This window comes from Canis lupus, chromosome 5 (genome assembly GCF_003254725.2).
Source record: "Canis lupus dingo isolate Sandy chromosome 5, ASM325472v2, whole genome shotgun sequence".
In the NCBI taxonomy this organism is placed as follows: domain Eukaryota; kingdom Metazoa; phylum Chordata; class Mammalia; order Carnivora; family Canidae; genus Canis; species Canis lupus.
Window position 1 is genome coordinate 56,318,697 of NC_064247.1, and position 25,791 is coordinate 56,344,487.

General features: G+C 58.5%; 3 protein-coding genes across 15 annotated transcripts; 2 read left to right on the forward strand and 1 right to left on the reverse strand.

The window, feature by feature from the left end:
• Positions 1-5: 5 nt before the first annotated feature.
• Positions 6-7,841, forward strand: KLHL17 (kelch like family member 17). 4 transcript variants are annotated; one of them, XM_025427632.3, is made up of 12 exons: positions 6-196; positions 2,769-3,028; positions 3,116-3,237; positions 3,370-3,591; positions 4,002-4,118; positions 4,543-4,756; positions 5,069-5,213; positions 5,298-5,465; positions 5,890-5,978; positions 6,087-6,160; positions 6,365-6,546; positions 6,924-7,841. In XM_025427632.3, the coding sequence occupies exons 2-12, from the start codon at positions 2,818-2,820 to the stop codon at positions 7,150-7,152; spliced, it is 1,773 nt and encodes a 590-aa protein (XP_025283417.1). In that variant the 5' UTR covers positions 6-196; positions 2,769-2,817; the 3' UTR covers positions 7,153-7,841. The 4 variants fall into 4 exon arrangements, with proteins under 4 accessions (XP_025283417.1, XP_048966402.1, XP_025283418.1 ...); XM_025427631.3 differs by lacking the exon at positions 6-196 and adding an exon at positions 1,734-1,975; XM_049110445.1 differs by lacking the exon at positions 2,769-3,028 and having other exon boundaries at positions 8-196.
• Positions 7,842-7,986: 145 nt separating this feature from the next.
• PLEKHN1 (pleckstrin homology domain containing N1) lies at positions 7,987-16,506 on the forward strand. 2 transcript variants are annotated; one of them, XR_003128039.3, is made up of 16 exons: positions 7,987-8,847; positions 8,950-9,049; positions 11,776-11,922; positions 12,023-12,103; positions 12,228-12,300; positions 12,588-12,715; positions 12,798-12,929; positions 13,111-13,191; positions 13,869-13,944; positions 14,050-14,198; positions 14,310-14,459; positions 14,656-14,796; positions 14,955-15,095; positions 15,327-15,447; positions 15,728-15,776; positions 15,862-15,955. XR_003128039.3 is itself a non-coding variant. In XM_025427634.3 (16 exons), exons 1-16 carry the CDS (start codon positions 8,765-8,767, stop codon positions 15,975-15,977), a joined length of 1,857 nt encoding a protein of 618 aa, XP_025283419.1. In that variant the 5' UTR covers positions 7,987-8,764; the 3' UTR covers positions 15,978-16,506. The 2 variants fall into 2 exon arrangements, 1 of the variants encoding a protein (XP_025283419.1); XM_025427634.3 differs by having other exon boundaries at positions 15,238-15,447; positions 15,862-16,506.
• PERM1 (PPARGC1 and ESRR induced regulator, muscle 1) lies at positions 16,484-21,823 on the reverse strand. Of its 9 annotated transcripts, XM_049110444.1 has the most exons (6): positions 21,576-21,823; positions 20,946-21,115; positions 20,687-20,852; positions 18,462-20,610; positions 17,808-17,933; positions 16,484-17,548 (listed from the first exon to the last, which is right to left on the reverse strand). In XM_049110444.1, exons 4-6 carry the CDS (start codon positions 20,458-20,460, stop codon positions 17,433-17,435), a joined length of 2,241 nt encoding a protein of 746 aa, XP_048966401.1. In that variant the 5' UTR covers positions 20,461-20,610; positions 20,687-20,852; positions 20,946-21,115; positions 21,576-21,823; the 3' UTR covers positions 16,484-17,432. The 9 variants fall into 9 exon arrangements, with proteins under 9 accessions (XP_048966401.1, XP_048966400.1, XP_048966399.1 ...); XM_049110443.1 differs by lacking the exon at positions 20,687-20,852 and having other exon boundaries at positions 18,462-20,585; positions 20,946-21,089; XM_049110442.1 differs by lacking the exon at positions 20,687-20,852 and having other exon boundaries at positions 18,462-20,585.
• Positions 21,824-25,791: the final 3,968 nt, after the last annotated feature.

Sequence of the window (25,791 nt, forward strand, 5' to 3'; positions counted from 1 at the left end):
AGGCGGGAGGGCGCATTCACAACCCTATGCCGTGGGCTCCCAGAATGGCAGGCCGGATGCGGGCTAACTGCGCAGGCCTAGTGCAGTTACGGCTCCCGCACACATCGCTGAGTGCCGAGCTGTAGATCTCGAATATCGGGCAAGACTGCATAGGATGGAATCCTGACCTGGTGCTCACAAATCTGTGTCCTTCCCGGTAAGAGACGGGAAGATGAGGCCCAGGACCTGGGCACCCTCTCCTTGCCCACAGCCTCCCCAGAGCTCCAAAGCACGTGCCTGTGAGGGGGTCAGTGCATTGACAACCGACAAGGTGCATCCAGGTGAAAACATTTGACAGGACTTCTATGCAAAGAGCTCTTACAAATCAATAAGAAAGAGCCAATAAGGGGAGCCCCCGTGGTCCAGCGGTTTAGCACTGCCTTCGGCCCGGGGTGTGATCCTGGAGACCCGGGATGGGTTCCCACGTCCGGCTCCCTGCATGGAGTCTGCTTCTCCCTCTGCCTGTGTCTCTGCCTCTGTGTGTGTGTGTGTGTGTGTGTGTGTGTCTGTCATGAATAAATAAAATCTTAGGAAAGGAAAGGAAAGGAAAGGAAAGGAAAGGAAAGGAAAGGAAAGGAAAGGAAAGGAAAGGAAGAAAGAAAAAGAAAGAAAAGAGCCAACAACCCAGCAGGAAAAGCAGTCTAGTAGAATAGGCAATGCCATAGGTGGGCAGTGTGACAAAAAAAGAGAGAGAGAGAGAGAGAGAGAGACTCTGATGGCCAGGCCGGTCTCATGTGAATGGAATGAAGAGAGTCATTTCTACTTCACTGGACAGTCCACACCAAGGAGTGGGGGTGGGGGGGCAGTGAACAGATCACAGAGCTGTTATTTATTGTTTTGGGGTTTTTTTGAAGATTTTATTTGTTTATTCATGAGAGACACAGTGAGGGAGAAGCAGAGACGCAGGCAGAGGGAGAAGCAGGCTCCATGCAGGAAGCCCGACGTGGGACTGGATCCCGGGTCTCCAGGATCAGGCCCTGGGCCACCCGGGCTGTCCCCAGAGCTGTTATTGAAGCCCGTTTGGCCAAACCTTCCTGAAAGTACTGCTCCTGATACTTGAGTCCATGGAGTCCTCTGCTGGCAATTTGCCCAAGCCCACAGCGTGGGGCTGGGCAGGAAAGGCTACTTTTCTTTTGCCCAGTCTGTGGGAAGGGCGGGTTCCAAGGCCCAGAAGCTGGAAGGTTGTGTTGCTAGGAGAAAGGAGGCAGGAAAGCCACTGATGCACTCCTTCCCTGCCCCCACCACCTAAGGGCAAGGGTTGGTGGGTCTGGACCCCCTGACCCCACAGCCGCCCTGGGAGCAGGCGTGGCTCCTGGCAGTTCCCCCAGGCTACCTCCACCCACGCCACTCTGTCCCCCGCAGACGGTGTCCAGTTCAAGGCCTGGTACTTGCAGGGGTTCGTGGAGCGAACCAGTAAAGGCCAGATGGGCCGAGCGGTCCGCCTGGGGTCACAAAAGGCAAGCAGGATGTGGGCCAGGGCTGCCTCGGGTCCCCGGGGCAGCAGGGCCTTCCAAGCTGCGGGCCCAGGGTGCTTACGGGGGCAGGGCTTCTTCTTAAATGAATTGGCGGGGATGGACGGTCCCGGGGTCTTCCTGGAGGAGACGGCCGGGGTGCCCGGTCATTACTGACTGGGGGAGGTTCAGTCCTCGAAGACTCGCGGAGCGCGGGCGGCGGGGCGGGCGGCGCCGAGAAACAGCGGCTGCGGGCAGGCGGCGGGAGCGAGGGACGCGGAGAGGGCCGCCACCGCCTAGCAGCCCTCCAGCACTCCGGGCGTCCGTTCGCCAGTGCGTTCTCCGCGGGTCGCGGCGGGTCCGGCAGCCGAGCCCATGCAGCCGCGCAGCGAGCGCCCGGCGGGCAGGACGCAAAGCCCGGAGCACGGCAGCCCGGGGCCCGGGCCGGAGGCGCCGCCGCCACCGCCGCCGCCGCAGCCGCCAGCGTGAGTGGGCCGAGGGGCTGGGGGCCCGGAAGCCAGAGCAGGGGCCGAGTGGGTCCGGGAAGGACACCGGGAGGGGGTGCACCGAGCCTGGCTGGCTGCCCGGAGGAGGCAGCCTCGGCCGCCCCGCGGAGGGTACGACTACCCCTGTGTATCGCGCACACGGTGGCGTGGGACAGGGCGTCCAGAGGTGGCCGCTTCCCGGAGCCTCTGTCCTCTCCCGCCGCCCTTGAATTCCGGCCGCGCCGCTCAGACTTAGACAGCTCGCCTGCAGGATGGGGGCAAGCCGCTCCAGAGGGTCAAGCGAGGTCAGGCCTGCTGGGGGGCACAGGGGTCTCAGAGCTGTCCTACACCTGGCACGCGTCCTTCGCGCCCAGCCCGTGCTAAGGACACTGACTCTGTTGGGTAGTGGGAAGGGTGGCCAGTGACAGATGGAGAAGAGTCACAGGCACAGAAGTCCCGTTCTTATGGGGGCACCTGGGCAGAGGGGTGTGTGGTGCCAGGAGAGGTCCTGGCAGAGGAAGCTGGATATGTTCAGCCTTGGCATCAGGTGTGTGACTGGACCCCATGCAAGGAGCAGGGGTGGAGCAGTTTTGCTGGACTCCAAGGAAGGCTCCCTTGTATGAGGGACAAGAGTTAGGGGGAGGGGATAGCGGTTGGTCCTTGATGGAACCCAGGTATGGGCTGCCGGAGAGAGGGGTGGCCTTCCGAGGTGCTCCAGCCCTGCCTTAGGTGTTAGGGGTGGGCGAGCAGCTCCCTGCAGAGCGCACCCTGACCTGGCACTGCCCGTCCGCAGCCCGGAGGCAGAGCGTGCACGTCCTCGGCAGGCCCGGCCCACAGCCCCAATGGAGGGTGCAATGCAGCTGCTGAGCCGTGAGGGCCACACTGTGTCCCACAATTCCAAACGGCACTACCATGATGCCTTCGTGGCCATGAGCCGCATGCGGCAGCGTGGCCTCCTGTGTGACATCGTCCTGCACGTGGCAGCCAAGGAGATCCGAGCACACAAGGTGGTGCTGGCTTCTTGCAGCCCCTACTTCCACGCCATGTTCACAAGCAAGTACCGCCACATCCAGTCTGGGCACACGGGGGGCTCCGCCGATCTCCTAGGGCAGGGACCGGCCTGACCTGCTGTCCCCACAGATGAGATGAGTGAAAGCCGCCAGACGCATGTGACTCTGCACGACATCGACCCTCAGGCCTTGGACCAGCTGGTGCAGTTTGCGTACACTGCTGAGATTGTGGTGGGCGAAGGAAACGTGCAGGTGAGGCTGCCTCATTGCACATCGCACACCTTTGCCCAGCCCAGCACCTCAGCTCCCAGTGTCCCCTCGATTCTTCACATCCCGTTTCCCTGTCCCTGCTCCTGTGGCGCTCTCTCTCCTCTCACCCCACAGACTCTGCTCCCAGCGGCCAGTCTCCTGCAGCTGAATGGCGTCCGTGACGCCTGCTGCAAGTTCCTGCTGAGTCAGCTCGACCCCTCCAACTGTCTGGGCATCCGGGGCTTTGCTGACACGCACTCATGCAGCGACCTGCTCAAGGCAGCACACAGGTATGTGCTGCAGCACTTCGTGGATGTGGCCAAGACTGAGGAGTTCATGCTGTTGCCACTAAAGCAGGTAACATGACAGCTGGGGCATGGCCTTGACCCTGGACCCCAGACCCAGCCCTTGAACTCCTTTCATTTTAACTCTAAAGACCTGACCATTTGCCCCCCAACCGTTATTTCCAGCCTCATTACACATCCCCTGCCCTCCCCAACCCCCACACCCCTGCCTCATCCCCTTTTCCTGACTTACCTAAGCCCTCAGCTTTTGACTTTGATCCTATCCTGACCACATCCCTGCCTACAATCTCCAGTCCCTGGTTCTACATCCCCAAGAACCGAATCTGTAGCTCCTGACCCCACTTGGCCCCTTCTCATAGGAACACTGGGCTCCCATTGGACTCTCCCTCCTGGGCACCTTCAGGGCTCCATGGGCCCCCAAGAGCCTCCCCAGATCTCAGATCTGAGGATCCCCACCCCCAGGTGCTGGAACTGGTCTCTAGCGACAGCCTGAACGTGCCTTCAGAGGAAGATGTCTACCGTGCCGTCCTGAGCTGGGTCAAACATGACGTGGATGCTCGGAGGCAGCATGTCCCGAGGGTGAGGCTAGTACCTAGGGAGGCCTGCTGTGCTTAGGAGGGGATACACAGTAGCTGAGGGCCTGGGTGCACCTGGGCTCAGTCCAGAGACCCCCTCACAGGAGTGATGCAGACACGTGTTTCAAGAAGGGTCCAGGGTGAGGGATCCCTGGGTGGCGCAGCGGTTTGGCGCCTGCCTTTGACCCAGGGCGCGATCCTGGAGACCCGGGATCGAATCCCACATCGGGCTCCTGGTGCGTGGAGCCTGCTTCTCCCTCTGCCTATGTCTCTGCCTCTCTCTCTCTCTCTCTCTCTCTCTCTCTCTGTGTGTGTGTGACTATCATAAATTAAAAAAAAAAAAAAAAAAAAAAAGAAGGGTCCAGGGTGTCTGAGGGGGATCTCCTCACTGGAGCCTGCCGCCTGACCATGGCACCCCTGCACCCCAGCTGATGAAGTGTGTGCGCCTGCCCCTGCTGAGCCGGGACTTCCTGCTGGGCCACGTGGATGCGGAGAGCCTGGTGAGGCACCATCCTGACTGCAAGGACCTGCTTATTGAGGCCCTCAAGTTCCACCTGCTACCAGAGCAGAGGGGCGTTCTGGGCACCAGCCGTACACGGCCCCGGCGCTGTGAGGGAGCTGGCCCGGTACTCTTTGCTGTGGGTATGTTCACCTGTTATGTTGTCTCTTGTCTCATGTCTGGGCCCCCCAACATACCCTACCTCTCCCCTCCCATCCCTGGCCTGAGCCCCACCTGAGGCTACATCACACTTTGCTGGTCATACTCTGTACCCACTCCACACCTGTTCCTCTGTTGGCCCATGGAGGACCCCGTGTGGTGTGACCCACTAACCAGTCCCCATTTCTGCCCACCCTTGGAGCCCATAATCACTCTTGACCTTAAGCTATGCTAGAGACCCACAGCCATTGCCTCCCTGGGTCCTTTGTCCTGCCCCGTCACCTCCCTGTTCCTAGGTGGTGGGAGCCTATTCGCCATCCATGGGGACTGTGAAGCCTACGACACACGCACTGACCGCTGGCACGTGGTGGCCTCCATGTCCACGCGCCGGGCCCGAGTGGGTGTGGCAGCAGTTGGGAACCGGCTGTATGCTGTGGGTGGGTAAGTGTGGAGGCTGGTTTTGGGTCAGGGGCTTAGCATGTGCCCACTGGACCAGTCCTGACCGGCAGCGGACCCCTCCCCTAGTTACGATGGGACTTCAGACCTGGCCACCGTAGAGTCGTACGACCCTGTGACCAACACCTGGCAGCCTGAGGTGTCCATGGGCACGAGGCGCAGCTGCCTGGGTGTGGCTGCCCTGCACGGGCTCCTGTATGCAGCTGGTGGCTACGATGGGGCCTCCTGCCTCAACAGGTAGTGGCCGGGGTCAGGGCCGGGTGGCCTCTTGGGGTTGGTTTGGCTGCAGGTGTGCCTGCATCAGGACTGCAGAGATCATGCCTGAGGGGAGTGAAGAGGGATCCCACCTGACTCAAGTCACCAGGGTGCCCTGCTTCTTTGTGTGCATCAGCCCAGCTGCCCCTTCTTTAACTCTCAAGGTCTTTCCACCAGCCCAGGGGCTGGGGACCATGTGGACGCTTGCCCAGGATCATGCAGGGAGCCAGCTAGTGGCCTGTGTCTCCACCCAGAGGGTCTGCTTCTTGCTCCAGTGGGATTCTGGGGTCAGTCTCTGTGACTGCCCAGCTTGGGATTTTAATATTCCATGGGGGAGGGCAGGTCCTGGGACCAGGGCAGCCTTTCTGCCACTGCTCAAGGTCAGCAGCAGGCCTGGTATCCACAGTGCTGAGCGCTACGACCCTCTGACGGGAACATGGACATCCATCGCTGCCATGAGCACCCGGAGGCGATATGTACGTGTGGCCATGCTTGGTAGGTGACAGGCCTGCTTTGTGTAATGTCTACCCTACTCCCACCTGCCCCCACCCTGGGGGACCCCGCATGTAGCAGGCATACCACGGGCATGTTGACTCTCCACAGATGGGAACCTATATGCTGTGGGTGGTTATGACAGCTCATCACACCTGGCAACTGTGGAGAAGTATGAGCCCCAGGTATGAAACACCCCAATCATGTGAATTTCCCTTCCTAAGCGCTGCTTGAGGTCATCACCCTAGTCACCCACACCACCCAGAGGATCAGCCCTGTACGTCCCACCTCTGTCCCACAGATAGCCTATTCTGGAGTAGGGATCTCCCCCGCGGAGGAGGAGGGAGGCTGCTGATGGGTCTGCCCCCAGCTGGTCCCCTTCACTGCAGGTAAACGCATGGACCCCCGTGGCCTCCATGTTGAGCCGACGAAGTTCAGCAGGGGTGGCGGTGCTGGAGGGGGCCCTCTACGTGGCCGGCGGCAATGATGGCACCAGCTGCCTCAATTCTGTGGAAAGATACAGCCCCAAGGCCGGTGCCTGGGAGAGCGTGGCACCCATGAACATCCGAAGGTGCGCCCCTGTCACTACCACCCACCAGGGACTGAAATAGAGGTCTTAAGGCCTCAGGCCTGGCTTGCGTGGTATGCCCTTGCTTCGCATCCGCACCGCCCGCAGCAGGTCTCCACCCGGCCCCTGAAGCTCTTCTTGCAGTCTCCGCCCCCAGAGCTCACTCCCCCGCCCCGCCCTCCCCAGGAGGCTCCGCCCAAGGCCCCCCATGGCTCGCCCCCACCCCGGAGGCTCTTCTTAGAGTCCCGCCCCCACCGCTCACCCCGCCTCGCCCCGGGAGGCTCCTCCCACGGCACCACCCCTACGGCTCACTCCCCCCTCCTGCCCCAGGAGGCTCCTCCCGCGGCCCTGCCCCCACGGCTCACCTCCTCCACCCCCAGGAGTACACACGACTTGGTGGCCATGGACGGCTGGCTGTATGCCGTGGGAGGCAACGACGGCAGCTCTAGCCTCAACTCCATCGAGAAGTACAACCCAAGGACCAACAAGTGGGTGGCCGCGTCCTGCATGTTCACGCGGCGCAGCAGCGTGGGCGTGGCCGTGCTCGAGCTGCTCAACTTCCCACCGCCCTCCTCGCCCACGCTGTCCGTGTCGTCCACCAGCCTCTGACCCGCGGCGCGGACTGCACTGAGGCCCGGCCCCCCGGCCTCCCACATGCCTTAAGCCCCACAGGGCGGGCCCCAGCGCCTTGTGTGTCGGGGGCAGGATGCTCGGCCCCCCCACCAGGAAAGTCTTGCCCTGTCTGTCCTTGTCTCTCTGCGTCGAGGCTGTCCATGTCTGTGTTCGTTTTTCAGTGTTTGTTTACGTGTGTGCCATTTATTTACTTACTGGTTTATTTATTTATTATTTATTGGTCGATGAGCCCGTGCAGCACCTACTAGTTTACATGTTTCCCCTTGAAGTGTCCTGTGTCTCTGGGACCAAGCTGCCTTTCCAGGTGTCCTCCTGTCCCCCTGGGGGCATCAAGAAGCAATGGGTGTGGACACTTGAATCTCGCATGGGTCAGGGGTGAACTCCAACTCTGTAGACCTGGAGGGACTGAGGGGACAGGTGCAGAGCAGCAGGCCAGGGTTAGTGGGGTGGAGGTTTTCTGAGCAGGTGCAGACCCTTCTAGCCTGGGCTTAGCATAGCACCCCTACCTTGCCCAGCCAGGCACGCTCCCAAGAAGGGCATGAAGCAAGCTTCCTTCTTGTGGGCATGGTGTCTCTTCTGGATCCTGCACTGAGCTGAGCACAAGCGTGCCACAGATCCCACACAGCAATATGAGCCAACTTGAACAATAAACATGTTTCTTGGGCTCTGTGGGCTTGAGGCTGAGTGTACATCTCCACCCTTTGGGGTCTTGTCTGCGGTGACCAGGAGGGCCTGGAGACAAGTGTGCAGCTGGGCTGAGGCTCTGCTTTGGCATCTGGGGGCTTTGAGGCAGCATCATCATGTCCGGGTGGGTCAGGGCTGTGATGTTGTGGACGAGCACCCAGCCAGGAATGTGATTTGCTGTTACCCTGGTCCTGAGAGGCCCTCGTGGTCCCATCTCATTCCGGGCTCTGGAGAGCAGGGTATGTGCACAGTACTATCCCTGCTTCACCATGATGGTTCTGAGTGCACCCGGGACATTTGTGGCCTCCTTGGACTTTGGCCTGGGGTGAGGTTTGGGCTGAAGCTGGATAGGTTGGGGGAGGTCCTGGCTTCCCCTTCCCCAAAGTTGCAAACTTCTATTTCAGCAGCTGAGAGCAAGCACACATCTCCTTACAGTCAGTGGTGACTCAGCCTGTGGCATTTAGGTGGAAACAGGATGTGTGTTCTCCGTGGGGAGGGGTGGTATTAGGGGGAGGGATCCCTGGACTCATGGAGCTCCAGCCCCAGGCAATTCCAGCCTGAGTACAGGCAGGCCAACTACTTCCAAACCTGGACTTTGAGGCTCCTCCCACACAGATTGGAGACTGAGATGGGTGCTCTTGGCTGGACCAGGGGAGAAGATTTCCCCCTAACGCCGCACCCTGACTCCAGCCTGGCCTGCATGTGTGCAGGACCCAGGTCTGAACTGAAAGGCTTGGGCCCAGGTAAGGGCCAGGTCCCTCCCAGGAAGGCTCCACCCCCGTCCAACCCTTAGGGAAAGGGCAGGACTTCTAGAGCTCCGCCTGGGAGGCAGGACCAGAGGCTCAGTACAGAGGGACCCAGACCCGGCGACCTGCTCCACTTGGGCCCGCTGCCACCGCCACCCATGGGAAACAGCCACTGCGTCCCTCAGGCCCCTAGGAGGCTCCGGGCTTCCTTCTCCAGAAAGCCTTCGCTGAAGGGAAATAGGTGAGGGGAGGGCGGGGCGCAGCCTCCGTCACTAGGTCACGGGACGTCCTTCAGTCTGCCTTGGGGGCCAGGCTGTGAGCCCCCCCCTTCCCTTGTCCCCAGAGAGGATGGCACAAGGAAGCTGGCTGGCCTGTTTGGCATCGAGGCCGGTCCTGACCAGGACGCCACTGCTGACAAGATCTTCTACTACATCCCTGGGACGGTGAGCAGGCGGGTGGGCGTGTCCCAGCTCACAGGGGTGCGGTGGCGGTGGTCTCTGTGTGATTGTGTGTACCTGTCCTATCTTCACCCAGCCTGGCTGGGGGGAATCCGATCCAGAATGAAGTGAGGAAGTAGACACTGCCCCGCCCTGGGGAGCTCATCTGGCCGAAAGTCTGAGCAGAGAGCGAAACTGAGACACACTGAGTCAGTGGGGTGAGGAGCACCCAGCAGGGGCGGGCCACAGGCGGGGCCTGCAGGAGCCCTGTGCTACGCTGGAGGGGGCACCATGGCCAGGCTTTCCACTCATAGCCGTATCCGGGTGTCTGCCTGCATGTCCAGGCACATTTGAGATGGACCAAGCACTTATATCCGTGTTGCTGTGTGGGGATGGCTGTTGTGTTGATAGTGTGGCTGTGAACCTCTACCTGCTGCCATCACTCAGTAAAGGGTTTCAGGTGAACAGTGAGCCAGACTCTCACCCACTCCAGGCCTTGGTTTGTCCCCCCGGGGTGTCTGGGCCTCCACCACTGCCTCATTCCACTGTAAGGAGCCCACTGTCTCCCCCTCCCCCTGCCCTCTACAAAAGCCACACAGCAAGGACATGGCTCCCACATGCTAGGCCACCTCTGAGCTGAATGCTGCTTCCTCTCACCCTGCCCAGCTCCTGAGAGGCTGAGGGTCAGCTAAAAGGAGAGGGACACCCATCCCTTTTCCCTAACCTGGAGAGCATTGGGTTGGGGTGAGGTTCTGCTATGTGCAGAAGCCCTAGAATGTGAGGGAAATGATATACCAATATCTAACCTCAAGCCAGAGAAGGAGGAACATTTGTCACTCTGGGCCAGGGCTCCCACCCTGCACTCTCATCCTCACACTGTTTCTTTGAGGCCAAGCAGCCTGCAGAGCCCACCTTTCCAACTTGTTTCCATCAGGCTGGGAAGCCCAGGCTTGACTCCTTTCCTGCCCGCTGAGGTCCCAGGGCTCCCTGCAGGCAAGGGCTGGCATGAGGAAGTATGCTGCCTCAGAGAAGTAGACAGGGCACTTCTGTCCAGGGTCTGGCTGGGCTGCAGTGGGATCCCTCCATGTGACTGCATCTCAGACCCCAACTCTCTCTGTCCAAGCCCAGGACATATCGTGTAAACCGGGTGGAATCACATGAGATGTTGTGGCCCTGGTGGTCCTCTCTGGCACAAACATAGTACCAGAAGAGGGGACCAGGCACATTGGAAGCTGGGAGGTGGGGCTGGGGGAGAAGCCACTTCTTAGGCCCTGCCCTGTGGTGCGTTCTGCGTATACAAATGAACTAGCATTGCCAAGGCTCCTAGCTGCCTCCTCCCTGGGCCCTAAGGCTGAGCCTGGGCCACAGGGACAGCCTCATGGCCCTTCCTGCTCCATGGCCTATTTTTCGTGGGTCTCATCCCTGACTTGTTTGCCACACTGGGTGTGGGTACAGGAGGCCCCACCCAGAGACAGGAAGGTCTCACATTCCTGGGCTTGCCCAAGGGGCAGCTTAGCTTGGCCAGGGCTCAACAGCCCTCAAAGCAGCCCCTGCCAGCACCCAAATGGAGCATGGCCCCTCCCCAACTCACCCCTGAGCCCCTAGACCTCAGCTCTTCCAGCTAGGGTGTCAGGTCATCACCCATCCCCGTCTGACTTCCCGTCTGATGATCGAGTCCCTGATTAGAGAGGATCTTTTGAGTGCCAGGATTGGCTACATGTTTGTAGGCACCAATAGTCCCTCCCCTCAGCAGGCAAGCATTGAACCCCCAGCGCATCCCAGACCCAGCCTACCTCTGGGGGTACGCCAGTGGGCAAGATAGACAAAGGCCCTGTTCTCTTGGTGTTCCCATCTCCATGACAGAACCAGGTGATAAGTAAAAGATATGAGAAGCCAGATGTGGTGAGTCTTGAGAAAGATAAAGGAGGAAAGGTATGCAGAGGGGTCAGGAAGGCTGGAATGTTAGGTTACTCAGACAGGTCCTCATGGAGAAGGTGGGTTGTGAGCAGTGTCCTGATGGGTGAGAAGAGAGTTAGGCTGAGTGGTCTGGTCAGAGGGAATAGCCAGTACAAAGGTCCCAAGGCACCTATGGCTGATATGAGAAAATGAGTAGGGAAGGGGCAGATCCGAGAGGACCCCTTGGGCCATTGCTGGGACTTTGGCCTTCTCCATGGGTAAGATGAGGGGCCTGCTGCCGTGTGCTAATGCAGTCAGCACGGGTGCTCGAGAGCTGATAGCTGGTCCTGGTAGCTTTAAATGGGTCCTGGTGGGAGTGTTTACATGGAAATTGCCCCCCACCCCCAGAGACCCAGGTGTTAAACACTTATAGCCAACCTGAGAGGCATGGGAGAGTTTGGAGCATTGTCTCCCTCAGACACCCCTCAGACACCCCTCAGACATCCTCTGACCCACAAGTCTTGGGAGGCTGAGTAATCAAAAAGAAGGTATTACAAGTTAGGAAATATCAAAAATAAGAGTTGAATGTCCGTTGAGTTCAGGCTTCACCATCTCTGCTCTAGACTGTGCAGTTTTATGACTAACAGACAGTGAGCTCACGCGTATAGGCTGCCACTATCTCCACATTAGAGGCTGGGAGCGTGTATGAGGCTGCCGTAGCTACGAATGATGCTGTGTGTATGTTCCTAACCTTTGGGTCATAGAACTGTGGCTATATGTATGGGTGGGCAGCCGGCCCAGCTCAGGCCCCCTCCCCTGAGCTCTGCTCCCCACAGGACATCCGGGGCCTGGAGAGCCCGCGAGAAAACCTGGAACAGCCATTCCTGAGTGTGTTCAAGAAGGGGCGGCGGAGGGTACCTGTGAGGAATCTGGGCAAGGTTATACACTACGCCAAGGTCCAGCTACGATTCCAACATAGCCAGGTGGGGCCAGGCTGGGCCAAGTGGGGGGTGCTCGGGTACCAGCCTGGGGCTTGCCCCCCGCCCCCCAGCCCCTCAGACCGGCAGCCCTACTCTCCCCCAGGACGTCAGCGACTGCTACCTGGAGTTGTTCCCCTCCTACCTCCACTTCCAGGCCCATGGTTCCAAAGGACTCACCTTCCAGGTGAGGGGAAATAGGCAAAAGGAGGAGGCTAGGGGTAGAGGGAGAGAGCAGCCTCCTGGGAGGTGGGTATCCAAGTCCCACTAGGGGTCCCCCAGCCCTCCCCTCCCCGCATGTGCTCTGGCAGGGGCTGTTACCACTGATGGAGCTGAGTGTCTGCCCGCTTGAGGGGTCCAGAGAGCATGCCTTCCAGATCACAGGTGTGTGGGGGGCGTGAGGGCTGCTCAGTGACTTTGGACTCTGGCTGGGCTTCAGAACACTGGAGGGACCCTGCATGCACTGAGGGATCCAGGCTTTTCCTCCAGTGGGTGCATGAGCATTTACCAAGCTGGGTGGGGTGCAGGGCAGCGGGCAGGAGACCTCCAGAGCTGTGAATGTGGCCCTGTTAGTGGCTGTTGGTCCTGGCCCCGGGGTGCGCACAGAGCCCTTGGGTGGGGCCTTTCCTGTGGGCTGCTGGCCCCAGCCCACTCCACCCCTCTACCCCCAGGCCCGCTGCCTGCTCCCCTTCATGTGCTCTGCCCCAGCCAGACTGAGCTAGGCCGCTGGCTGTTCCACCTGGAAAAGCAGATAGCCCTCGTGGGAGGGTTGCAGCGCTGCCACTTGGCACCCCCTCAGGTCAGTGCTGGGAACCCCCATGCCCTTTTCCTATCTCCCCTGTGCCAACACCCTCTGCCTGCCCCTGATCCCCCTTCTCCAGGGTGCCCCTGAGGATGAGCTGCCCTGGACTCTGCAGCACAGTCTGACCCAGCTACGGATGGAATCAGGGCATCAAATGGTGGGCAGTGCCATCTGTGCCTCGAGGGTCAAGCTGCAGCATCTGCCCTCACAGGTGCGTGGCCAGGTGGGAGTGGGGCAGTACCCAGGGGTGGGAGGAGATGGGGGCACAGGGTAGGTGGGAAGACATGGGGGAGGGCACAGAAAATGGGGAGGAGTTTAGGAGGCAAGTGGGGTCAGGCCCTCACACACACTGGTTGGTTGAGGCCCCATTCTGCCCTTTGACCCCTTCACAGGAGCAATGGGACCGGCTCCTGGTCCTGTACCCAACATCTCTGGCTATCTTTTCCGAAGAAGCAGATGGCCTTTGCTTTAAGGTGGGTCCCTCCCCACTGTGGACCCACCCCAGGGAGACGCCCTGTGTGTGGGGGTGGGAGAGGGCAGCGGCTTAGGAGGAACCTGTATTTCGGGGCCTGTTGGGACAGAGTTTGCTGGCCCCACCCCCACCCCCAGCCTGCTGTCCTGGTCAGTCTGGTCTCAGCTGTGATGTGGCCAAGGAAGGGTCTGTGCTTCAGCACCCATTATCATCCTAAAGGGTCCACCACCACCAGCAGGACTATCACGTGGGGAGGTGGCATGGGGGCAGAACCACTCCTGGGAGGTACTCTTGTGCTGGGCCCCAGTATCCCTGAGAGGGGCCTATACTTTTGAGTGGACATTTTCCTGGTGCCTGAGGGGTGTGTGCATGCACGGGCGTGTGTGTGTGTGTGTGTGTGTGTGTGTGTGTGTATGCATGTATGTTTATGAGAGTCCTTCTGGGGCTGGAGTGAAGCCTCCACTTGTGCCTGCCATTGGCTGATGAAGGCCCCACCCAGAGTCCAGGGGTAAAGGGATCCCTCAGGACAGACAGGGAGCCCTGGCCTCCCTCGGGGATGTCAGCCTTAGCCCTGCCTTGCCCTCTGCCTGCCATCTGAGGGCCCAGCCCAGCTCTGGAGGGTGAGACAGAAGTATGGGCCCAGGCTAAGGCTCCATCTTTCATCACTGCCTGGCACAGGCGGAACTCCCACTCAGCGCCATCCACATCAACCTGGAAGAGAAGGAGAAGCAGATCCGCTCTTTCCTGATTGAAGGTGGGCAGAGGCCCAGCCTGGGAGGGAGGGCATGAGCCAGCTCTTCAGTGAGGCCGTGCAGGGAGCTTTCTGCTTGCCAGGCCCCTCACAGTGTCTGTGTCCTAGGCCGCTTCATCAACACTATCCGAGTGGTGTGCGCCAGCTACGAGGACTACAGCCACTGGCTGCTCTGCCTGCAGACTGTCTCCCACAGGGATGGAGTCCCCCTACTGCTGGGCCCTGAGCGCTTCCCGGGGCTGCGGGTGTCTACACAGGTGAGGCATCAACAGGGGGAGAGGCTGCCCCCCTATCTCACATCCTGGGCAGAAGGGTAGGCCCCGCTCTCTGATGTCTCACCTCCCTGCTCCCTGCCCCCTGCTGTCCAGGCCATGGGTGGCGGCCGGGGCTCACTCTCCTCAGATGGACGAACCAGCTGGGACTCGGGGTGCCCAGCACCCCCCTCCACCCACACCAGCCACTCTCTCCCTGAGTCCTCAGTGACATCCACAGCAGGCTGCCCTGCCCAGCTTATACCTGTGAGTACCTGGGGGTGGGGAGGAATCAGCAGAAGGAAAGGGTAGGGGGTCATGAGGACAGTTTGTGTTAGGGAAACTGGGTCCCATGGCACTCTATCGCAAGCAGAACCCGGAGGGAACTTTGTGCAGCCTCAGAGTATTGAGTGGGCCAGGGCCCTAGGGAAGCTTCTAGAAGGAAGGTTTTTGGTCCCCACAGGACCAGGCCAACCCTGGCTGCACCGGCATCAGCAGGCAGAGGGCAGAGCTGAGACGGAGCAGCAGCAGCCGGTCACCCAGGAGCAAGGCCCGGGGTGAGGGACGCAGCCTGGCCACTTCATTGTACTTGGACCTGACCAAGGTGGGCCCAGCACACTGACCCAGTTCTCCCTCCAGCCCCCACCCGGGCCTCCATCTCTCAGGTCCTGGAGCCACCTAGGGGCCTTCTTCCATAGAGAAGGGAGGACTCAGGCCACCTCCAGCTCCAGGAAACTTGTCTCTTGTGTCTCTTGCCTGCAGCTGAGCAAGCAGAGCCTAGAGGACCACCCTGAGGCCCCAGACGACCCTATGAGGACCCCACACTCCCCACTCTATGCTGATCCCTACACACCACCTGCTAACTCCCAGCACAAGATCACAGACGTCCAGGGCCTGGATGAGGTCAGTTCCCTGTGGGTGACAGAAAGGGCTGGATGTGTCCACAGCCTGAAGTCTGCTCAGGTCAGGATTCTGGGGGCAAGGGTCCTTCAGCTCCATGGAGGTTCCAGTTCAGGACCTCAGGTCAGCACCCATTTCCTGGCAGTTCCTCAGCGCAGTGCAGAGCTCACTAGGACCTGAGTCCTCGAGCCCATTCCCCTCCATCTCTGTGTCCGTGCCCGTCTCCGACTCCAGCTCCGGACCCTCCGGTCCCCACTTGCTCTCCAAGAAGGGAGCCCCACAGCCTAGAGCCTCCCAGAGGCACCGAGGCTCCGTCAAGGGCCGGAGGCCACCACACCTGGGCTCCCCTCAGCATGTGAGTAGCCGCCTCTGCCCCTGCCAGGCAAGAGGTTCTGTGGGTGGGTGGGAAATAGTGTTGGGCCTCAGTGACCCTGGGGGAGCAGGAGAGATGCAAACAGGAAGACAAGGCCAGCTGAGACCAAGGACAGGAGGCAGTGCAGGGGGGGATGGAGGCAGGAATGGACAATGTACAACCAGGAGGAAAATGTAGGGCTGGGATCTGCCAGATTCATGGGCTGGTCTTCAAGTCTCCTCCCCCAGGGCTCAGCTCTCAGACTCGTGGTTGGGGTTCTCAGGTCTCCCCTCAGAGGGACGTCTCACCCGACCCCCCGCTGCCTCCCTCAGGTGAGTGAGGGCCCTTGCCTCTTTCTGAGGGGAGCTCTGGGTGCTGCTTCCTTGAAGACACATGCATCTCTGTCCTCCCCACCAGGTGGCCATCCCCCCACAAGCTATGACAACATCTTGGACAAAGCTTCATCTCTCTCCCACCAGCGGTGGCCCCGAGGAGAACCTGAGGCTGGAGGGGGGCTCATCCAGTGGATCTGATGGCCTCTGGGCAGCTGGTTCTCAGAACCACCTGCCAGCATGGATCCTGGAGTGGGGGTCTACAGCAGAGCACAGAGCCTGGCTCTTTCTTTGTAGGGCCACAGGCTGGCCGGCATCCAATACGACTGCCATTCAATGCTGAGTCAGTGTCTGATCCCAGCAGGGTGAAGGGGTCTCCAGAACTATGAGTTTTCCTGGGCTCTGGAGAGGCCAGGGGACAGCCTCATACTGAAGATGGCCTGGCGACAGGGCTGTACCCACATCAGACCAGACTTCCACCTTTCCTCCAGGAAAGGACTGAATGAGGCCACTAGATGCTGGCTTTACCTTGCCGGGGGAGAACGGTGCAGGTGTGAAGGTCAGAGGGCTGAACAGTCAAGTTAGTGAGGGTCAGAGAGCACAAGGGCAGGTGGTCAGCAAAGCCTGAGACATGACCGAGACAGAAGGGTATTCAGGGTGAGTGTCGGTGGGCTGAGTCTGGTTGGAGAAACTGACAAGAGACCGAACAAGAAAGAAAGAGAAGATTTTATTTGTGCTGTGTGTCCATGCATTTTCCTCTCAGCAGTCAGGCGTCCCCCATCCTGGGGGCCCTGTACACATGCTCACCCGGCACCCAGCCTGGTGGCCTCCACTGCTCTGCTACCACCATCCTCCCACCCACCTTCTTGCCCCATCTCCTCAAAGCCCTGGGACAATCCCAAATGTCCAATCCCTTTATCTGATACCACCATATTTCTGTTGCTGCACCTCATCTGGGGTTCCCCAGAGGAGGGGCTCCAGCTTCTGCCCTATAGACCCCCACCCTGCAGGGGCCACTGGGGCCACCCTACCTGTTCACTGTCTTAGGCAGGAGCCAAGGAGGCCTTAGAGGCTTTCACTACCCCAGCCCATTTGTCAACAGGGCAGAGTCCCTGGGACACCCCCCTCCAAGCCCGAAGGCCATTCAGTCTCCTCACTCTTGTCCCCTGCCCAGATTTCCAGCTGGCCTTGCTGCTTCTCTGATACCTTCTAGTTCCAACGCCCTATCCTGCCTCTGCCCCCTAACTAAATGACCCAATAAAATTTAGGGCACCCAGTTAAGTTTGATTTCAGATAAACCACACATAATTTAGTACAAATACATCTCAAATACTGCATGTTTGAAATTCTAGTTTCATTGGCACCCTATGTTTTTATTAGCTAATCTGGACACTTTACTGACCAGCTCCTTGCTTAGCACCTACCCACCCAGCCTTTGGGAATCTCCTTCCTTCCACATGTGGAGCATAGCCTTCACCTTAGCTTCTGGCTAGAACTTTGGGTGGAATCCAAGGGAGCAGGACCAAGGACACTGGCTCCTTCCTAGATGCCATAGAACACAGGGGTCAAAGGGCAAGACCTGAGGGCAGCATCTCGTCCTCAGCACCTGTGGCCATTTCTTTGTCCTGTGTTTTCCTGGACGGAGCCTACTATGTTCTAAGAGCTGGGGCTGGGGCTGCGGCTGCGGCTGCGGCTGCGGCTGCGGCGAACCTGCCCCACCTGCCGGCGGAAGTAGTGGATAGCAGAGATGGTACCGATGTTGGCCAACAAGACTGCAAGAGAAACACAAAGCTTTGTAAGTGCCTAGCTCCATTCTGGCCTGGTCACCACCCTTCCTGCATATGGCCTGGCCCTCAAAGGGTGAGAGCAGGCCAGCCAGGTGAAGAGTGGGTCAGCAATGAGAGGAGCAGGGTCAGAGGGACATCTGCCTCTTCATGCACCCCTCATCCCTGCTGGCCCAGCAGGTGAGGCTGGAACCACTGGCCCCCCTGGGCTGGGCACCAGCCCGCTCCTCCCTCAGGGCCCCCAAACCTGTTTTCCAGGCATCTGGGGTGTGGAGATCTGATGTTCTCACAGCCCAGGTAGCAAAGGCTACAAACACCAAGCACATGTCATTCTGGCTGAAGGTGAATGAGGTGAGAAGATCTCGGGGTTCCCCTAGGAGAGAAAAGCATGCTCTGTGCTCTGGCCGCTCCACTCAGACCCCTGTATCCTAGACATGCTGTCTAAGTCACATCTTCCCTAGGACACCTCCGTCCCAAGACACAGAATAGCGTGTGGCAGGGTTGGGTCAAGCTGATTTGAGCGAGTTGCCTCTGGGGTACCTTTTCCTGGTTTGTAAAATATCTTCCAGGGGGACTGTGTCTGACCTGGCCAGCAGCAAGGCCTGAGTGGAAGCTGTCCCTGTGTCTACCACGCTAGAGGCTAGAGACCAGGGCTCTGCTTTCATCTGGGCCTGAACACAGAATGATGGTCCATGTGGGCACAAATCTGAGTGGCTGCAGCGTCTGGCCTAGTCTGCCCGACGTAGGCTAGTCCATCCTTCCCAGATCATCCCCAAGCCCCCTCCCCCGGCTCATGACTCGGGGTCCTAGCCTGCCTCTCCCCAACGGCCCTCCTGGCTGAACTCCCTGGACAGTATGTTCCCAGGCCCTGGACAGCCCATGGGGCCCACGCGACACGCACCTGCTTGCTTGACTGCCAGACTGAGCTGCTCTGCTGTGGCTGGGCTGGGCTCTGGTAGGGTGCCAGGCCCCACTCCCCAGGGGACCAAGCTGGCGTGCTCGGTGGCCGGCCGCTGGAGAAAGGCAGCCAGCTCCAGCCGGCCCCCTGAAGAGTCCTCTCCAAGGAAGTGTTCGTAGGCCTCGGGGATGGAGATGGGCACAGGGTCTCCAGGGGGAGGGGCAGGCACAGGCTCTGCTGGTGGGGGCTGGGCCACAGAGTGGCTCCCCTGGGGCCCGGATCTCTGGGCTTGGCAGTCCTGGAAGAAGAACTCACACGTGTCTGGCCACTGTACTTCAGCCAAGGCCTGGCCAGCTTCTGCCTCCTCCTCAGCCTGTTCATCCTCCTCCTCAATAGTGTCACAGAACAAGAACTCATAGGCTTCCGGGAGGGTCACTGCAAAGCTGTTCCTGGGCCTGGACCCCACTGAAGCAGAGGGCGAAGGGGGAGGCAGGTGTTTGAGGATCCGAGGCTGCGGAGACCGGGGCCCCACAGCCATGGCGTCCCAGGCTCCAGGCCCCCCTCGGGCCCCCACTGTGGTCCTGGGGGATGAGGGCTGGGCTGTGGCTGGTGAAGGTGGTGAGGTGTCCCCTGAACCTGGCTCCTCAGGACTGGGCACAGCCATGGAAAATCGTACTTTCTTCTTCTTGGGTGCTTGGACAGGGCCTAGTGGGGGCTCCCCTGAGTGATATCCAGGGGTACCTGCTGAAGCCTCCTCCTCTCTGGGCTTCTCTTGGGGTCCTCCTGGAGACACAACAGGGCTCAAACACAACTTGGCCATTGGGGCAACCTCCACTTTCACCTCGTCTGGCCCAGCCTGGGGAATGGGAGTGGGTGTAGACACACCCACATCAGGTTGGGCCTTGGAAACAAGGTGAGGCGAAGCAAGTGTAGATGAATCCACCTCCAGCTTAACCACTGGGCCTAGCATAGGCAGATCCATGTCCAGTCTAGATTTGGAGGTAGGTGTAGACAGAGGCGTGTCAGGTTGAAGCTTGGAGGCATGTGTAGACAGAGCCACATCTGACTTAGCCATTGAGATATCTGCATGAGTCTCCTGGGGAGGTGTGGACATGGTATGTAGCTTAGCTGTAGGGGTCATTCTGAGTAGGTCTGTACCTTGTTCGGTCGTAGGGACAGGTGTAGACAGATCCAGATCTGTTCCTTGCCTGGTCACCTGTGCAGGGGCTCCTGCAGAGTCTGGACCCAGTTCATCCTGCCCGGTTCCTGCTGTCTGCTCTGCTGTCTCAGCCGAGAGACCCTTCCCCCTGGACCCAGCCAGGCCAAGATCCTCCTTGGGCTTGACATCAGCAAACAGCAGGGAACCCAGCTGGGTGGGAGCAGAGTCTGGGGTGCTCAAGCACCTGCCTCCCTTGGCTCCAGCAGAGCGCCTCTTCTTTCGGCTCGGGCTGCATGGTAGGGCTCCTGGGCTACCAGGGGGCTTCTGGGGAGCACTGCTGCAGCCGGGAGACTCAGAGCTCTGAGGAGGCTCGCCAGAGGGACTAGGGGCAGGGCCCTGGGAGGCCGGCCCCTGCAGAAGCTTCTGCATCTTGTCTCTGGAAGACACTGGCCCTAGAAGGGACGAGCTCTGGCCTGGAGGGGCGGCATCAGATCCGAGGGACAGCAAAGCTTCTGACAGTGTGGACGTGCTGGGCATCTGCTGATCGGCCCCCAGGGCCAAGCCAGGTTCATGCCAAGACCTGCTGACCAGTGGCCGGGTGGCTGCCTTGTCCTCCTTCTTGAAGCTGGGCCAGCCCCTCCCCTGAGAGCCCGGCTGTCCTTCGAGAAGGGGTGGAGGCCCAAGGGGACTGCTGCCACTCCTGTCCCCTTGGTCAATGTCACTGGACAAGAGTTCATCCCCAGATGCCAAGCTGGCCTGGAGGAGGCCACACTCCTCAGCTGTGGCTGAAAACTCAGCCCAATCCTGGTCACTCAGCTGAATGCTGTACTGGAAGTTTTCCATCTCAGATCAGCAGAGCACCAGGCCAGGCGGGGTCTTCGTGGATGCAGGTCCCAGGCACCTGACCAGCATACACTCGTGGGGGGCCCCTACCTCCTTGGCTTAGGGCCCAGCACTCCATCTGCGTTCTGAAGGAAAGCAAAACAGGGAATCCTGAGGGAAGCTGAGCTGCTCCCAAGCTGAGCCTCCTCCAGATTAGAAACCTGCAGCTCCCACGGTCCATACTCACCCCCCGGGATAACCTTGTGGCGATGTATCATTACATTCCAGAATCACAGAAGGCTTAGATTAGTGAAGTACACTGAGAACATAGGATTCCTTGTGGGTGAATTTTTGTCTGCAGAAGTGGTCTTTGAGCATTTTCTATCCCACCGGGTCAGCTCCGCTTCTTCAAACTTCCTCGGGAGTTGCAGGGACCAAAGTAAACTTCACACAGCTAAGCCCACTTCAAGGGTCACTCACTGGGAGTCTCAGCACTGGTCACTCACCTGAATGATGGTCAGCCCTGGTCTGTCCCAGGATGCCTCAGGTGGCAGCTGGCCATGGAGGAGGGGCCACAGTGTCCATCAGGTGACCAGTCTCTGGTGATGACCTTCCACCAGCCTTGGCTGGGACAGGCTTCTGGGCATCCACTGAGATCATCAAGGTCACACTAGTGCTGGCCAGAGCCCACCCAGGGTCATCAGGGAGCGCCCGGTTCTGCCCCCTGCCTAGCCAAGAGGTCTCAGAACAGAAACGAGCCTCCTAAGTCCCAGTGGACCATTAGGGCCATCCTCAAAGCCTGTGCCCCTGACCTAGACCTGCCCAGTTGGCAGAGCTCCCTCCTTCTGCCTCAGCTCAGGGAACAAAGGTGACCCTAACTTCTGGAGAGCCCCTAATGTCTCAGCCTCCTACAGGAAGTGCTCTTTGGCCTTTGGTCAGTTACCACCACACCCAGGGAGGTGGGAGGTCCCTCTGGCCAGGCCAGAGTTGAGATGAAGATGCCTTGAGACCAGAGCACTGTGGCTTCCTGACCTCTGAAATTTACCCTCCTTGCCGGCCCTTGGGGAAGCCCCTCTGGGGCTGTCTGACTTTAGGACTTCTGGGGGGGGGGGGTTGAGAAACCAACGATGTCATACCTGGGCCCCTGTGGCCAGCCAGGGCAGTGGAGCTGGGCGTCTGAGCTGCCTGTCCCAGAGCAGCATGGTGCTGGGCTCACCACGCAGGCCCCACCCCCACGACCAAAAATACTCCATCCCTGAGGTCACATGTCTCCTGCCAGCCCTCAGGGTCCAGGCCACAAATAGATGGCATTTGAGGCGCTTCCAGCTCTGTGAGGGACGCCTTCCTAGTCAGGTCAGATACCGGCCAGAGAATGCTGACCTGCAACCAGTCCTGCACGGGCCTCCCGTTTCCAAGCTGAAGGCCACTCTGCATTTCATCTCTTGGCCCAGGCTGACCTTTCCTCTTAAAGTAGCCCCACCTGCTATGAGACCTCAGGCCCTCCGCCAGCAGCTCCATCTTCTCTCTCTCCACCAACCCAGGCCCTTCTGGGTCTTAGGGCTTTTCCCTGTTACCTGTGAGGATTGCAGAGTGATAAGTGAAAAATCACCATTCCAGAACATTCCTAAAGGTGTTGCTGACTAGGGGTGGAGCAAGGCTTGCACCTCTGGCCTCTGGTCTCAAGAGGCTCCTTGGCCCCTCCTCCAGCAGCATCACTGAAACTGCCAGTGAGGCTCAAGGGATCAGTGGGATCATTGAGGGCTCTTGGTTGCAGGAAGCCCAAGGAGTATGGGCCTTGGGCCTCTAGAGAGGGTTAGGAGGATTCAGGGGTGGAAAGTGGGGTTATTCCCCACCAGCTTCTCTCCTGACTTAGGCTCCTATAAAAGGGCCCAAGAAAGAGGTAGTAGCACAGAGTCTAATCCTCCAAGAAAGGGAGTCTGATGTTGTGCCACCCTCCCAACCCCTCCTATACCCCACTCTGCCCCCACCCACCCCCCGCGCCCAGGGTGAACCAGCCACTAAGAGTAGAGCCACCAAGTGTGTCAGGGACTCAGAGATGGGCCTCTGGAATATTACCTCCTCTTCCAGGCCCTCATGAGCACTTTTCCTAAAACTTGTCTATCCTGAGAGGGGTCACAAGAAGGACTCTTTTTTCACAGTTGAGCTTGGTGGGGCACACAGAGGGCGAGAGACTTGCACACGACCACACAGCTGGGAAATGGCAGAGCTGGGTTGCAAAGCCCCTACTCTCAGCCATTCTCTAAGCCATCCTGATCTTGGGGCTGATGTTGGCCATCCCCACGCAGGTCCCTGTGACACGCACACTTGTGGATTCCAGTCTAGGAGACATCTAAACAAATAGGTAAATGAGACCATTTCTGACAGCAACATAATGTAAGAAGGAAGCCCTGAGGAGAGAATAGGTGCCCTGGAGGGACTGGAGACTTCTCTGCAGAGACGGCTTTCAAGGGCCAGAAGGACAAGCTTCAATGGGTGGGAGATGGCAATGGCCAAGGCTGCGAGGGTGATGATGGAGGGATCAACTTTACACACAGGATGAGAGAGGCTGGAGTGCTTTGATTCCAGGAAACTAGGTGGCATATCCCACGTGCAGGAAGTGTGCAAATGATGAGCGCAGGGGTAGCTGCTGCCAAATCCACCCAGGAGGGGCGCCACCTGTTGGTATCTGCCCCCTGGCCACCCTGCACCTCTGGCCAGCCTGGCCTGTAATGAACTTTATACAAGTGGAATTGTACCCTAAGAACTGTTCTGTGTCTGTGGAAAAAGAAAACCCAGTTTCCTTCTTATATTGTTCTCCTCCGAGTCTCCAGCACTACCCACACAAATGCTTCCCTTCTGTCTCTCTGATACCAACCTGGTGTCCTATAGTTGAACGTGGTTCTGACCCCCTCTACCTGGAGACAGACCCCACAGGTGAAGGGCTCAGCCTCCTTCAGATGCCAGTGACAAGCAGCAGGTCCTTAGGACATCCACAACTTCTGAACAACTTGGCTACTAACCAGAGTTCCCCATGAGCCCTCCCCCTTGGATTCGATTAATTCACTACAGCGGCTCTCAGAAGTCAGGGAAACATTGACTTAGGTTTATCAGTTTATTGTATGAGGATACGATAAAGGGTAGAGGTGAACAGCCAGATAGAAGAGATGGATAGGGTGAGGTATGTGGGAAGGGCATGGAGCTTCCGTCCCCTGTCCAGGGGGCTGCTCTCCACATGTTCACCAACCTGGAAGCTCTCTGAACCCCATACTGTTGGGATTTTATGGAGGCTTCTTTTTTTAAGATTTTATTTATTTATTCATGAGAGACACACATAGAGAGAGAGGCAGAGACATAGGCAGAAGGAGAAGCAGGCTCCCTACAGGGAGCGCGATGTGGGATTCGATCCCAGAACTCCAAGATCATGCCCTGGGCCGAAGGCAGGAGCTCAACCCTTGAGCCACCCAGGTGTCCCTGGAGGCTTCTTCACATAGGCATGATGGCTCATTAACTCCATTTCCAGCCCCTCTCCCCTCTCTGGAAGATGGGGGGCTGGTCTTTCTGATGACCATTCCTATCTGAGAGCCCACCTGGAATTGCCTCATTAGAACAAAAGATGGTCCTGGTACTCTTGTCACTTACAAATTTATAAGGTTTCAATAGCTCTGTACCGGGAATGGAGAGCAGAAACCAATATGTATATTTTCTATGATCTCATAGTTGGCCTCCTTTGAGCCTCACCATCTTTGGAGTGAGGCATGTCAGGAGTTGTGCTGTCAGCTTCACCCCCAAGAGTGGAGCACGTGTGAATGTACATGTCTCTGCATCATGTCTCCATGGATAGAAATTTGGGTTGTTTCCACTTTGCAGCTATTAAAAATAATGATGCTACAGACAATCCAGAACATTTCTTTTGGAAAACTTGTGTTCGTGGTTTTGGAGAGGTCAGAGGGCTGGGCCAGAGGGTGTGCAGTGTTCAGCCTCAGACGACACTCCCCAGCAGTTTTCCTGAATGGCTGTATACTTGCTCCGACCTCAGGACACACTCGGACAGTCTGTGTGCTACACGTCTGCTGCACGTCTTGGTCACCTTGGCACTCTAGAGGCTCCATGCCAGCCACATGGCAGTGTTAATTCACATGTCTTTTTCTGTGAAGGTATGTCTTGATGCTTTTGCCATTTTATGTGCTTTTTCCTTATTGATCTGTAGGGCTTGAGCATCTGGACATAAACTGTGGGCTGACTCTGTGTTATCAATATCTTCTCCCTCAGGTTTGTCTTGTCACTCTGTTCACAGTGCCTTTTGATAAACAGAAATCTTTTTTAAAAGATTTTATTTATTTACTCATAAGAAACAGAGAGAGAGGCAGAGACACAGGCAGAGGGAGCGGCAGGCTCCATGCAGAGAGCCCGACATGGGACTCAATCCCAGGTCCCCAGGATCACGCCCTGGGCCGAAGGCAGACGCTCAACCGCTGAACCACCCAGGTGGCACTTTTCTGTTCTTTGAAAAACCCTTTGCCTGCCCCAAAGTCAAAGATTTCACGAAGAGACCCTTGCATATTGGTTTAAAGCTTTGTTGCTTTGCCTTTCACATTGGATCAACAATCCACTTGGTGTTAATTTTTGTGGATGGTAGGTGATGGGGTCGTGTCATACCTTTTTGTTTCCGTGTGGACACCTAGTTGGCCCAGTCCATGTCAAGGCCCAGGTCGCACACATGTATGGATCTGTCTACAGAGGCACAGCTCCACAGCCCCACAGCCCCACATGGTATTGGAGCCCTACAAGATGAGGGGGTTTGGAGGGTTTGGGGCAGGGCTTTTCAATAATTGCCCAGCTGACCTAGAAGAAGATAATACAGAGCCTGAAGGGAGGGAGGCAGGGAGGCTGGCTCTGAGGCTGTGAGGAGGGAGAAGGTGGACTAGGGTGATGGAGAGAAGGATCTCACCTGGGAGGACATGTGAGGACTGAGCTCAACTCTGAGGCTCCCCTTTCTTCCTTCCCCATCCAATCATGGAGGACTCCCTTGTTGGGGGCAGTTGAGGGATGTCTGGTGTAGACCTGGACCAGGGGTAACAAGTGGATGGACGATGGGCAGTTGGGCACACATGCCATAAAGCGGGGAGCAAGAACAGAGCAGGAAGACGGGCCTCAGGAGACTGAGGTTACAGGGAAGGCAGCCTGCTGTACCCCTTGGGGCCACATGAGGGCACCAGGACTCCACTGGAAGCAGACAGAGCTCAGCCCTTCCCACCCTTACCCTGGTCTGGGGGGGATGGATACTTAGGGGAGGCCTGGAGCCTCCTCTCCTGAAGCTGTGTGGCCCCCTGTGAGCCCTTGACCTTGCGACAG